The sequence below is a fragment of the Photinus pyralis genome, unplaced genomic scaffold, assembly GCF_008802855.1.
Source record: "Photinus pyralis isolate 1611_PpyrPB1 unplaced genomic scaffold, Ppyr1.3 Ppyr1.4_LG2, whole genome shotgun sequence".
Lineage (NCBI taxonomy): Eukaryota > Metazoa > Arthropoda > Insecta > Coleoptera > Lampyridae > Photinus > Photinus pyralis.
In genome coordinates this window covers 4,325,980-4,340,574 of record NW_022170403.1, presented here as the reverse complement: position 1 = coordinate 4,340,574, position 14,595 = coordinate 4,325,980, and the positions used below count along the sequence as shown (strand labels likewise).

Sequence of the window (14,595 nt, the reverse complement as noted above, 5' to 3'; positions counted from 1 at the left end):
GCATAGTTCTGTTGTGTTGTTGTCATAGTACGTGATGCATATGCACAAGGTTGGTTATCTTGTAATAGTACTGCACCTAAACCGGATTTTGATGCATCTACCGATCATGTAATTGGTTTTTTAGGATTATAATATCTCAGTATAGGTTCTTTGATTACTAAATTTTTTAATTCTACAAATGCTTTATTTTGTGGTTCGCCCCATTCAAATAAATTTTCTTGTTTGATAATTTCCCTAAGTGGTTGAGTTTTTTCTGACAAATTTTCTATGAATCTACCAACATACGTGATAAAACCTAGGAATCTTTGTATGTCTTTTTTATTTTTAGGTTGAGGCATATTTTTTATAGCATCAATTTTTTCTTCATCTATCATTATCCCTTCACTCGAGAATTTATACCCTAAGTATTTAATTTCCCCTACTCCAAATCTACACTTACTTAAGTTAAATTTTACATTTTGCTCATGTGCTTTTCTGAACACGTTTTTTAGACGCTCGTCATGTTCCTGTTTGTCTTTACCATGCACTAAAATATCATCAATGTATACCTGCACTCCGTTGTCCGCGAATATTTCTTGGAATCGTTCCTGAAATACTTCACTAGCGGTTTTTATACCGAAAGGCATTCTTAAAAACTTGTACCTGCCAAAAGGCGTTGCAAATGTGCATAGTTTACTTGACTCCTTATCAAGAGGTATATTCCAAAAACCACTTGTAGCATCTAATAGTGTAAAAACTGTGGAACCATTAATGTTTGAAATTATGTCGTCTAAACTTGTTAATTTATATTTTGAATCTTTGATGGACTCATTTAAGTTTTTTGGATCAAGGCAAATTCGTAGAGAACCGTTATTTTTCCTTACAATGACGTAGGAATTTACCCACTCAGAACTTCCTTCAACTCGTTCGATTATTTTTAAATTTAACAATTCGTTCAAGTGTTTTTTAAATTGTTCTTGAATCGCAAAAGGTACATTTCTGATAGGCTTAACAACTGGCATTGCATTTTCATTTAGTTCAATGTGGTAGGGTATCCCTACTTTCCCTATTCCTTTAAATAAATTTGAATTATCGTTAATTAGCTTTTCGTATCCTGAATTACAATTTTTATTTATGGCATAAATTTCTTTTAATTTAACCTCCTCGTGAAATTTGATTATGTCTAACTCAACACAAGCGTTTATACCAATAATCGACCCATTGCCTTTGTGAATATGGAATTCAACATTTTTAATTAATTTGTCTTTTAGTCTAAGATGTAAATAGCATTTACCTACAATCGGAATTTTCTGACCTGTAAAAGTTAATAAAATTTCATGCGATCTTTGAATGCTTTTTTCATTAAATTCAATACTTTTCAATTGGTCTAGTGAAATTATGTTTGCATTAGCACCAGTGTCCACTTTAAAATTGACAAACACATTGACTTTGTTATTTACAATCAGTTCTATAGTACAATTATTAATTTTTGAATTGTTACTAATTTCATTTATCAACAGACTTTGTTCGTAATTATCATGATCAACAATTTCATTTATTTTCCTATTTCTATGTGATTTATATTTACAGACATTTGCAAAATGATTTGGTTTTTTGCAATTATTGCATAAGGCACCATAAGCAGAACAGTTATTAATTGAGTGATTTTTACCACATCTTGTACAATTACTTACTTTTTTAAATTGGTCTTTGTTATCAAACCGTGACTTCGTCTCCTTATTGGCACGTGAGTTTGATTCCATTGTTCTTGTGGTCCTTCTAATGCTGTCGATCTCGTTCACTCCTTGGGACTGTGACGATGTATTTTGTTTCATGTCTCGAAGTTGTTGGCGGGAACTCTCCGTTACGATACAACATTCAATGGCCTTGTCTAATGTCAAGTCTTCCTTTTGTAGTAGTTTTTCCCTGACAGCTTCGTCCTTGATTCCAATTATTAACATAGTTTTTATTAATTCGTTCCTTAATGCCTCTTCACCCAAATTGCATAGTTGAGCTTGGTTTTTCAGATTTGTGATGAATTGTTCCAGCGGTTCCTCATTTTGTCTCGAAGTAAAAAATTTGTAGCGTTCATACGTGACATTTGTTTTTGGAACAAAGTAATTTGCGAACTTTTCCTTGAGGGAGGCAATTTTATTTTTCTCGTTATCTGCAAACGTGAAACTGTTGAAAATGTTAATGGCGTCCTCACCCATGTGATGAAGCATTTGTGCGCATTGGATCTTCTGGTCCTTGCCATCTAACTCTGTTGCTGTTGAATATATTTCGAATCGCTGTATCCAACTTTTCCAATTTTCGGCTAGGTTTCCACTTAATTTCATAGGTCGTAGTTTTTCATTTGAGTCCATTTTTAATTTCTCTGCTTCAATTTTCATTCATATAACTTGATTTATCAATTAAATTTAGGTTCGTGACTGCGCCATGTCATGTCTCTTTAATAGTCAAATACGAACTGGATTATTCACATTTAGTCCAGTCAAATAAGAAAAAATAAAAACATTAATCGGTAAAGATCTGAATTTTGGTACACATGTTCATTAGTGTTCCCTATTGAACATACTAAAAGTCCCCGTCAAAATCTGTTGCGCTCGAGGCGCCATCCTGGAAAAAAGGAGCACTACTTCAGTTTCTTGCCTATATATCGGCAACAATTATTGATACGGAAAAATAGTTCAGATAAAAAATATAGTTTATTAAATTGCCCATAAAAAGCATATTAACATTTTTTTGTATATCCAATACTTTAGCTATAATCCGACATCGAATAGGGAATCAAGTATCCTGAGTTCTCGAAACAGTGGCGCAGATATTTTTTACAACTTTTTACAAATCATTAAATTCATTGAAAATTCTACCAGTATTTCTTATATGTGCGAAGTCGTCGCACTCAGGCTTGGTATGAGACACGTTTAATAAGGTTTCTCATAAAACGCTCTCTCAATAGAACTTTCATCTTCAATGTGAGCACTGAGTGTGGACTGGGAGCCTTCAGTGTCCGAACAGGGTCAAGGTAATTCTGAAGGTCTGATAACGATGTCGGTTTTAATAGCCAGGTTGCGGACAGCATTTTCCGTTATGTTAGACGGCCATTTTTCCTTATAATATAAGTTTATAAGTATAAAACATTTTTATAGCAAAGTTAAGTTGCGGTGTGTGCTGGGCGTGTTCAATTTTGCTTATAAGTTTGAAGGAGTCTTAACCTCACTTTTATTTTACATTGTGTTAAAATGTCCAAAGTTCACTGCTATGCTCTTAAACAAAAAGAAAAGAACTACCGCCAACATAAACACTGCACAATTGTAGGTTAGCAGGAAAATGTTATTTATGAGTGATTACGTACTGCGCAGTGACACATTATAAGAACTTCATTTTCATTGGTTCCGCTATTTATAAATATATCGTACAAAAAGCCCTCATACCGTAAATTATTTCTACAAAAATTTATATTTCTTATGTTATAAGAAAAAATGGCCGTCTAACATAACGGAAAATGCTGTCCGCAACCTGGCTATTATCTCTCACTAGCAGACACGTTATACTTATGCAGATAAGGGCGTTCTTCAGCTTAAGAAATCATTTCGCCTCCTTCTATAACTACGATACGGGGCCTAAACGCGTTCTGACGTATTCAACGTGAGATTACAGCTAAAGTACTGGAGATACAAAAAAAATGTAAATACTCTTTTTTATAGGGAATTTAGTAAACTATATTTTTCATGTAAACTATTTCTTCGTGTCAGTAATAATTTCCGAGACATGGGCAAAAAATTGGAAAAGTGTACCGTTTTTCCAAGATGGCGTCTCGAGCGCAACAGATTTTGACAGGGACTTTTAGTATGTTCAATAGAAAGTCCCAATAAATGTGTATACCAAAATTCAGATCTTTACCAATTAATGTTTTTATTTGTCCAAAATTGCGCCAATTTGACTGGACTAATTGAACATTGATACAATATGTACATAGACATTACAATACTTTAGTGTATGATTAGTTGCATACACCACAAAAGGTATCAGCCAAAAGAACTTCGCTCCTACTCTTGTTAAAATTTGGAATAGAATGGGGGGGGGGAGCGGGGCACTTAACCCTGATTCTACTCTACTGAAAGGTCACAACGAAAGGAATTCATCCTACCAACTACCAACCACCAACCACATTCCTCCTCCTCAACCCCTTATCGTGATGTGTTATAAATACTCATATTGGAGTATCAGTGTCGGAGGATGGCAAAGGGTAGAGCGTCTGGAAAAAACGTCCATGCAAATGGATCACGGGATTGGCGAGTTGGAAAAGAATATCTCGAAAAAGAAGTGTCGGAAAAGGGTACTTATATAGGGCAAGTGGACCGTCTGGACCAGACACATATTAAATGCCCTTTGAGGAAAATTACCTACTTAAAAGCTGAAGAAATTTATAACCTTTTAATGGGGGTTGTAAGGATGTGCCGGTGCTCAAGATAAGCGGGAACTGGGTCTGGTGGGTTGGGGTTCTCCGGGGTTTTAATTTGGGCGCCAACCTGCCTGATGTCTGCTTAGTGATTACCCAATCGGCAGGTAAATCGGGCAAGACAATAAAACATCAACCCTACAACTAGCATGAGAGATAAGTATACTGCAGTTAATAGACAACGGTAAGTATTTACAGTAATTATTTGGTTAATTATAATTCTTTATAGGTACCTTTAGCGAATGATCATTCACTCTCACCGAAATTATAAATATCACAGTGATAACATCACACATATAAATAAGATTCCTTTTTTTTCTACTTGCAGGATGGACGCCGATTTGTAATTAAAATTATCATGTCTAACAATAACGTAAGTGATATGGATTGTGGAAAAGTATTGGCTTATCTGTTTTGATGTTTCCAGGTACGCTAAACGGGAATGGCTGACCTCCTCCGATAAGGCGCTGCAAGGCCTTTATGCGAAACTGATATGGCTGATACAACTTGCAATTACCCTCCTTAATTACGCTTTTTGGAAATGATGACGGTAGCTTGCAGGATGAAACCCCTGGACTGCATGAATGGGTTGATAAGAAGATCAAACTGTTAAAGCCCTACATTTAAGAAAATTAATATTACGTTTACTTCATGGGCAATACATACTTTAGTTTTTGGGCGGCTCTAATAGATAATTTAGGATGCTCCTAATTACGATTCTTATTTACAAGTATATTTAATTTGACGACTTTGATCTTTTATAGGCTGCAAAGAATAAATTAAATATTAGAAGAATGATCACTAATTACTTACGATTACAATATCTACGCCATACAGAATTTGGGTATTAATATTAATCTGTAATAATTTGGCTTCAATGTTTTTGTTTACATTTTATTTAAACGTAGAAGTTCTGGGAATTTTGGGTCTTGATGTTATCAAATTTAAATGCTTATTTTAATTGACCTAAGAACGTGCGTTGCTAGAATAGTTTTGTTTGTCTCTTTGTTTTCAACGGTGTATGATTGGTTGTTGTAATTTGTATTAGCGTAAGAAGGGATTCGCCTTAAATAGGACGTAAACAAGAAAAGCGTCACTTTTAGCCACAGTTTACGCAGAACCACGTTTAATTGAAATTTTTAATTCGGCTTTTTGCCATGTTGAATTACGGCCATTTTATCATTCATTTGAAGCCACAGCCAGCATCGAAAGTTTTCGTTCAATGTGCGATTGAAGATTGAAGAAGTATCGTTTGTAAAGCCGGAAGCCGAATTCGCGGCTACTTATTTTTCTACGTTTGTTCGTGCATAGTATACAACGCCAAAGTATTTTTTTTCTTACCGGCTAGAGGATTGTCGTAAAGTTTTAGTCTATTTGTAATAATTGTGTGTGTCTTTGTACCATTCTCCTTTTGTGTGTTACGATTAAATCGCAATTTTGTCAGTTTCACATTAATTTCCGTGTGTTTAATTCACGACTTCATTTCTAACCTGTGTTTTTCTGGATGCATGCCCAAGGTCGATTTTATTTATTCAAAATTTTGCAGTTCAGTTTGGAGTTTAAGGTATTTGATTTGACCCACTATCAGTCTGTTTAGAAGTTAACAGGTCTGAGAGCAGAGTCGAATCTCTTCTCTGTATTGGGGAGAAGTTATGTGCCGTGATCATAATAAAAGGTAAAGAGTTAGGTAGGTTTTTGTTTTGGTGTTTTGTGTACAGCCTTTCTGGCCTACGGATCAGTGCACACAGCAATATAATACTTGCAGTTACAAATCAGGCAGAGTAATTCAGGTCTTCAGGTGTAATCAATTCGTATGTAGATTAGTAGAACAATATCATCTGAAGACGACTATCTTAAGATGGCGGTCAGATAATTTTTCCAAATAGCGATGCAATCCAAATTTGGGGTAGGTAAATATTCGACAACGGCTCTCGATGAAAGTAGTAATACTCGGGTGACTAACAACGAAGTAACAGGAAGAAAAGAGAATGAAGAGAGAAGGAGCAGAGATGACAAACCCCTCTAGGTAGTATATACCTCACTTGTGAATATAAATCCGCGAAAGCGTATTCAATAGCGCAAATCAACTACTACACCAGAAAGATAAAAACTCAGCAACATATTACAATAGCCGATACAAATCCCTTTTTAGGTAGACATAAGCCAAATAAAGTAAAGGCGTAGTAAAATTTTACAAATGAACACCACGACAGCTTGATTTTCTTTAAAGGAACAAGCTAGGCGCACGCGATAGATCGGAAATATCAAGAAAGAGGGAAAAATATAGAAAGGTACAATCGGATGACCTCTAGCGGAATAATAAGAAATTATGAAACAACATCGATGAAATTGATCTAACCACAATGAGAAATACGCAGATGGCGCAACGGTCACTAGATAGATATAGAAAGACTCTATCGAGGGTATCGAGGCCTACAATACTTACAGGCCGGAGCGCTCGAAAAAGTCACGTGACCGTAGGAGTCAGTTCGGAACACACTAAATACATTACGGCTTATGGGAAATCCGTGCGCGGCTCCACTATTTATTTTTTTCACTCCGCATCCCTTTAACATAGAGCCACAAAATTTCAATGAGAGTTGGTCCATGATACATGCAGTTAAATTATAGTGTTTGTTAATTTTTAGGAACACTGGAAGTAATTAATTATAAAGTTTAAAGATAAAACGGAGATAGTAAATCCGCGTTCTATCTTTACATCACCATATTTCTTTTTCTAGGTATGATATCGTTATAATATAATTCTTTCGGAATCTTAAACTAGAATGATATGCACCTCCAATTATGCGTATACCGTGTCGTGCACGGTAAGTAGGAACATTTATTAATTAGGATTTATCATGGGAAATTAGTTTTATGCAATATCCTGCCCTCCTGTACATTTTACAGAAAAAAACTGTAGAGTTGTTCAGAATTAAAAGGTGCATACAAAACTGTTTTTACATGTTTTATTAATTTTTTGGTATACCCGCAAATTTAAAAATAAATCTCAACAGTTCTGTTATTAGTAGCAATAGCCATGACTTTTGTTGTTTTATGAATATCTATAACAGAAATATTGAAATTTATTTTTAAATTTTCGGGTATACCAAAAACTTAATAAAACACGTAAAAAGAGGTTTGTATGCACCTTTTAATTCTGGACAACTTTAAACTCTACAGTTTTTTGTGTAAAATGTACAGGAGGGCAGGATATTGCATAAAACACATTTCCCATGTTAAATCCCTATGTTCCTAGTTACCGTGCACCACCCGGTATGTTAAAAAAACTATCGGTGTCATAGTAGTAATTTGTCTTTTTCACATGGAACTTCACAACACATTACAAAACTAATAACTAAAAGTTGCAACTAATAAATATACTTACACGACTTAAGGAAACAAAAAGGGAATACATGACATTTAGAAATAATTTGAAAGTTTGCCACAAAATGGCTGCCGGGTACCACGTGATTCAACAACAAATCAAAAATGAGACACACTGCCTTGTATAGAATCACTGTAGATAGATTTAAATTTACAATTGAATTTTAAAAATGTTAAACACATCTACCGGTGGTAGGAAGGTATTCTTAATGGACGATTGGAACGGCTGGATGAGTCATATCTACAGCAACGTCAACCCCAACGTTACACGGAAAATATTTCGATTCTGTCAGCAGAAAACGTTCCATAAAAATAGCAAAAATGGGTAAAATGTTTATTAGTATCGATCTGAAAAGTGACGTAATGTTAAATTACCTCGCCGCTAGCTGAATCGGTTAAACGAATAATACTCAAACAGCCATTTCAGGAAAAATTATCCTTGTTTTTCTTACCTGAAGGTTTAAAAATCACTTGCTTTTTCAGACTAAAGACTTTCTTTAATTCATGGCAAATAAAAATGTATGAATTCATGATTAAAATTGCATATTGTTGTGTGCAATGGCAAACGGTCACTCGTTCATCCACAAAACACCTGTCCAGTCAGTTTAATTAAATAAACTTGACTATGAATGAAAACAATGAAAAAATAACGATAAAGGCTTTCTTTTATTACTTTAGGAATCTCAACAGCCTTGATCACTTTCAACAACTCCAATGAATTATTTAAACAAATGTTGAGTAACAGCTAGTCGGCACGAATATCAAATTTAACATGAAAACTGGGTCGTAAAATTTATTAAAATTATTAAAATTTATTGTTCATTGACAAATAAAATGACATTTATTCTGGCTGCATACATATTAACAAAGCTGAAAGAGAGAAAGATGCTTTCACAGCCTACACATACCACGCACGCAAGCGATCGATAGACAATTAATTACAGTTTTGAAATAATCCAATAACTAGTCGATATTCCGACGCACAATGAACTAAAGAAACACTCACTGGCAGCTTCAAAAATTTCACTTCTTTTCTATTGCACTTAATCTTGATAACACGAACTGGCTTTGTTGAACTTAATGATTAAGTCTAGTGGTTTGTCTGAAAGCGAAACACTTACTTTTAACGAAAAGAGAACACATCAACGTAATCAAACTGTTATTAATAAATTATTGTCTTATCCAAACCCATTGACTTTTAACACATCTGTAGATTTTATACAAAAATAATGCTTAACAAATAAACTAAACATTAAGACCTGCAAATCTTATAGGTCCGTGAAGTTGGCAATGCCCATTTCACCAAACTTAAAATTGTTGTAACCATATTTTTGTGCTAATTTTGTGCTATTTATTGCTGATAAACAAAAATTTTGTGCTTTTGAGTTTACCGAGTTATTCGAAAAAACAGACGGGTACGGCCAACTTCACTAAGCGATACCCATGTAATAATTTCGAAAAACTTATACTAATTAATTTTGTGCTAATTTTGTGCTATTTATTGCCGATAAACCAAAATTTTGTGCTTTGGAATTTATCGAGTTATTCGAAAAAACAGATGGGTACGGCCAACTTCACTAAGCCATACCCATGTAACAATTTCGAAAAACTTATACTAATTAATTTTGTGCTAATTTTGTGCTATTTATTGCTGATAAACAAAAATTTTGTGCTTTTGAATTTACCGAGTTTTTCGAAAAACCAGATGGGTACGGCCAACTTCACTAAGCCATACCCATGTAACAATTTCGAAAAACTTATACTAATTAATTTTGTGCTAATTTTGTGCTATTTATTGCCGATAAACCAAAATTTTGTGCTTTGGAATTTACCGAGTTATTCGAAAAAACAGATGGGTACGGCCAACTTCACTAAGCCATACCCATGTAACAATTTCGAAAAACTTATACTAATTAATTTTGTGCTTTTGAATTTACTGAGTTATTCGAAAAAACAGATGGGTACGGCCAACTTCACTAAGCGATCGATACCCATGTAATAATTTCGAAAAACTTATACTAATTAATTTTGTGCTATTTATTGCCGATAAACAAAAATGTTGTGCTTTTGTTTACCGAGTTATTCGAAAAAACAGATAGGTACGGCCAACTTTACTTAGCGTTACCTAAGTAATGATTTGGTTATTTATTGGCGATTATTACATAATGTTCTGCTATAATCTTGGTTATAATACTGAGTGAGCAACTATTACTTGTATAATCAAGACAGTACGAACGACTAGCCGCATGCTGCCATAACCAACGATTTGTTTTGGTTTGTGGTACCACATTATTAAGTAGTAGAGTAGTTACATCTTCTTTAAAAAAAGATTTATGGTTCCAAAAAGTGGTGATAACGGATACAGATTCTATGCGACGACAGAAAAAAATGCACAAAGAAACTGTAGTAAACGTTCAGGTGACAGCATATCCTAATCGAAAGTGTTTGTTGACAAGCTCATACAGATTGGATCTTTTATATCTGTACTACATCGTCATAGCTGTTTTTTCAACAACTTTACTATTCAACACTACGTCGATGTCATTATTAACGTCACGTCTTTATGTAGCACACATATCGGAAAGGGTTGAAGTTCGAAATTTGGTACAATGCTACAGGCCGTGTGCCGTTGAAGATTTTTCGTAGTCCCATTGAAAATTTTTAATAGAGCTGGAAAAACGAGGAAACTTTTACGAAATATCATATTCGTATATAAAATATTTATTCATAGGAAATAATTTCTCTTACAGATGATACCACAATTTATTAACTAAATTATAGTTGTGACTGTTCATTGTTGTGAATGTCAATAAATTTAAGATATAGAAAATGTTTCTAAAAGAAAATAATATTTAATTAAAAACTACCTACTTAGTAAATGCCAACAATTAATTCCCATTCAAAGACAAAATTAAAATATCGGGACAAAGGGGATTGAATGATAACTAAAATTACATTAGACTGCATAAATGTGGTTCAAATGAAATATTATCTAATATAAAATTTTTGTTTATCGGCAATAAATAGCACAAAATTAATTAGTATAAGTTTTCGAAATTATTACATGGGTATCGCTTAGTGAAGTTGGCCGTACCGATCTGTTTTTTCGAATAACTCGGTAAATTCAAAAGCACAAAATTTTTGTTTATCAGCAATAAATAGCACAAAATTAGCACAAAAATATGGTTACAACAATTTTAAGTTTGGTGAAATGGGCATTGCCAACTTCACGGACCTAAATCTTATCGACTCAAAATGTCTCGTCAATTTAAATCAAAGCAATAATATTGCACTTTTATCTAACTTGGCCAAAAATTAATTTAAACAAAGACGAGCCATCTGTAGCCCTATTCATACTATTCATACGAATAAAAAGAAATTAAGCAAACTAAAATAATGGGTGTTATCACACTAATACGTACTCATTTTTAATGGAAATGTGTTCACGCTCAAAAGTAATTTATTAGGAAGCGCAGGATGTAGTTCAAAGTATCTGTTTAAATAAAGCCTTATATCGTTTCGGCTGTTGGTCGACATAAATGTACAACAATATGTGGAGAAACATTACCATAAATGAATATAATTATAACTTTTATAAAGTGAATAAATAGCATATTATACTTATCGTAGATTTAATGGAATTCACAGTTTCAGACAGTTGCGTGACTAACAAATTGTAGTATGTATATTTTCACGGACGAATAAATTTGAAAAATTTATTACGGAAATTATGCACTGTAATATTTCTCTTCTAGACATTTACTAAGCCATAGTATGCAGGGACATTTACAAAATTATATTTTATTAATTTTGTGTTTCGTTCCGAAATATATATAATAGCCAATCTTACGTAATAATTAAGGGATGATATGGTAGAACGGTTTATATTTACCCACTGCAATAAAGTATAACGAGCTTCAAATCTGATTTATGCGCACCGCTCCGGCCAATCATCCCAAATTTGAATGTGGGGGTGAAGCAATGAACTGTAAACAATTTTCCTCGCATTTTTTAATAATTGTCTCAACAGGCTCAAAAGTCACGAGAATGATTCGAACTTCGTAGCTCAGAAATAACAGGAAAGCAAGACGTCGAGTCATTCCAGAAAATTGCGATTTCATTCCATTTGACTTGAATTTGTCTATGTGTAAATTGTTATATGTGGACCATTCGTATGTATTATCGTAAATAAATCCATTTTCATTTCTTGATCGACATAGTTTTGTAAAACGCAAATTCAGTACCTACTGACGGAATACTTATTTAGATTTGGTTGCTGGGAGTCAGCTTTATGTAGATACCTACAGGCCATAATAAGATTAACATTGATTTATCTAATTAAATATTCCAAATATGGCTAGCCGGCGCTCTAATATAGAAACCCACCATTAAATATATACAGTGCATGTACACAATTTTGTACACAATTTTCAGAGGTAAGAATATAAAAGGAAAGTCACTGACTGCAACGAGTGCAACAAGGTGGAGGAGTTCAAAAATAAACAAAAGGAACCATCCCATAGCGGAAAAAGCGGGCGAGTTGAGCCATGAAATCAGTGCTAAAGATGTTCGACGACCTGGACTGCGGAAGGTACAGACGGTAAGGTCCTTCCCTACACCCACCAATGTACATGGTGTTAGTGGGGTTGGCATCATATTTTTAGCGGTTTATAAAAGAACGACTGATCTCACCAAAAAGGGCATGGCGTGGAGCTGGGCCGACCAGTAACAGGAGGCGTTTCAGCGACTCAAAGAGGCTTTAAAGACTAAACCAGTGTTCGCTCTGTATGACAGCAAGGCGGAAACCTCGGCGGAAACTGAGTTGCATAAATACTGATGCTAGCAAGTGGGGCATTGTTTTTTGATTGCAGTTCTGTTTACGACTACCTGTTCAAGTAAAAGTATATGCAGTGCAGGAAGTTTTAAGTATACGCCATTGTTATAGGAAAAGGTCAGCAAAGTTAAAGGGCCATAAAAGAACAATTTTCTGTTTGGTACGTTCTAAAAGTTCTAAAAGATGGCAAATGTCTAGGAACAACTTCGAAGTCCGTTAAGATATTCATTTGTAAAACAAAACCCTGCCCATCTTAAATGAAACTCTCACAAATTTTGTACGACACATTAAGGATTGATTCCCCGTCACGTTTCAGCCTTACGAGTATTTGGGGTTACAAATTATTGATGAAAACTTTTAGGCAAAGTGATTTTGAGTTTAGTAATAGGATGTGTCAGCAGATGTACAAACTTTCCTTCTAATCGGTTTTAATAGCACGTTCGCGTTGAATTTATTGGGGTGTAAAACAAAAGTTCCTTTATCGGCACATACTTTTTAAATATCTGTTATTTGCGAACTCGCATAAAACTATAAACCGTCGTTGTTAGTTACGGCCATAAATCCGCATTACCTCTGGGTGTAAGTATTTCGTTCCCAGCGCAGCATCCCTGATTTAATATTTGAAAAGGAAATGTGTGCTAAATTAAATCTGTGATGTCAAATAATTTCATATCGGTACCGAATAAAAATATGCCTACGCATAGTTTGGAACACAAAAATACGCTTTACCTGTCATACACATAAGGTCAACATTTTCATTTCGTCTTTCGTAACTGCACAACACTATAAATAAATATTAAATTCATTCATTACATTCTATCAAATTTAGCATTACTAAAAAGATCGATAACTAGAACCGAGACTCTGTCGGTACATTAATTTAACAACGTCGGTTAGGTACCTTATTCGTGCATGGCATAAAAAATTCCTGCTTCTTTTTCTTTCTTTTTTACTTTTTCGCAAGGGCAATGTATTAATTTTCTACAAGTTTCGAAAAAAGTTTCTTTATTTTGGCATTAGAATTCACGATGCTCGCGCGGTCCATAATGCTAGAATAATCTATGAAATTGTGTTGCTTTATAGTTTAATAGGCAAAATTTAGACTTTTTTTCTATCAACTTCACTTCCCAAGTAGCACGCAATATGGAAGCAATAATGGCTATAAACTGGCGCAACATTGACTTCATATTGTATTTTTATATTGCGCCAACATAGAATGTGAACGCTTTTAAAAATTGGGCCAATATAGTTAACAATATTGGTTCAATGTCACTTACAATATAAAACCAATACTGTTATACTACATTGGCCCGATCTCATAGTTACAATATCGGGGAAATATTGCAGCCTACATCGGACCAATATAGGATGCAAATGCTTTGTAAACATGGGCCAATATTGTTGAACTATATTACCACAATATAGAATGGAAATATTGGGCGAATAATGTAATCTCTGTTGTACCAACATAGAATTTGAAAGCTATTAAACCTTGATTCAATATTTTCACACAAGGCCGAATCAATACTGTTGGAGGATATTAAACCAGAGTGGTTCTACGTATGTAACTGTACAACATAATAAAATAACAGGTAAATTGAAAAGCGTAGGAAAACGGAATATCGAATTTATTCTGTAAAGAAAGAAAATGATGTAAAACTAAGATGTTACAATTAATGATTTATACTTTTCCCTTTCCTTGCGACCCCCGTCCTATTCTGCAGCATGATGCCAAAGTCCCACTCACAAGACCCAACAGCTTGGAATTTATTCTTAACTGTAACTAAACAATATCAAAGATTAAAAAATTACTTATGAAAATTGACATAATATCTGGTTATTAGCACAAAATCTACTTCGTGCCTACATCTTAATGTTTATGCAAGCATTACCAAACCAAAAAACTTAATCTTATAAGATAATACCTATA

The 14,595-nt window shown here is 34.1% G+C and overlaps 1 protein-coding gene across 1 annotated transcript; it reads right to left on the bottom strand.

The window, feature by feature from the left end:
• Nucleotides 1–265: 265 nt before the first annotated feature.
• On the bottom strand, nt 266–2,437 carry LOC116163122 (uncharacterized protein K02A2.6-like). The gene is made up of 2 exons (XM_031476971.1): nt 440–2,437; nt 266–273 (listed from the first exon to the last, which is right to left on the bottom strand). Exons 1-2 carry the CDS (start codon nt 2,370–2,372, stop codon nt 266–268), a joined length of 1,941 nt encoding a protein of 646 aa, XP_031332831.1. The 5' UTR covers nt 2,373–2,437.
• Nucleotides 2,438–14,595: the final 12,158 nt, after the last annotated feature.

Coding starts and splice junctions, on each gene's coding strand:
- LOC116163122 (XM_031476971.1), bottom strand. CDS start 2,372: ATGAAAATTGAAGCAGAGAAATTAAAAATGGACTCAAATGAAAAACTA.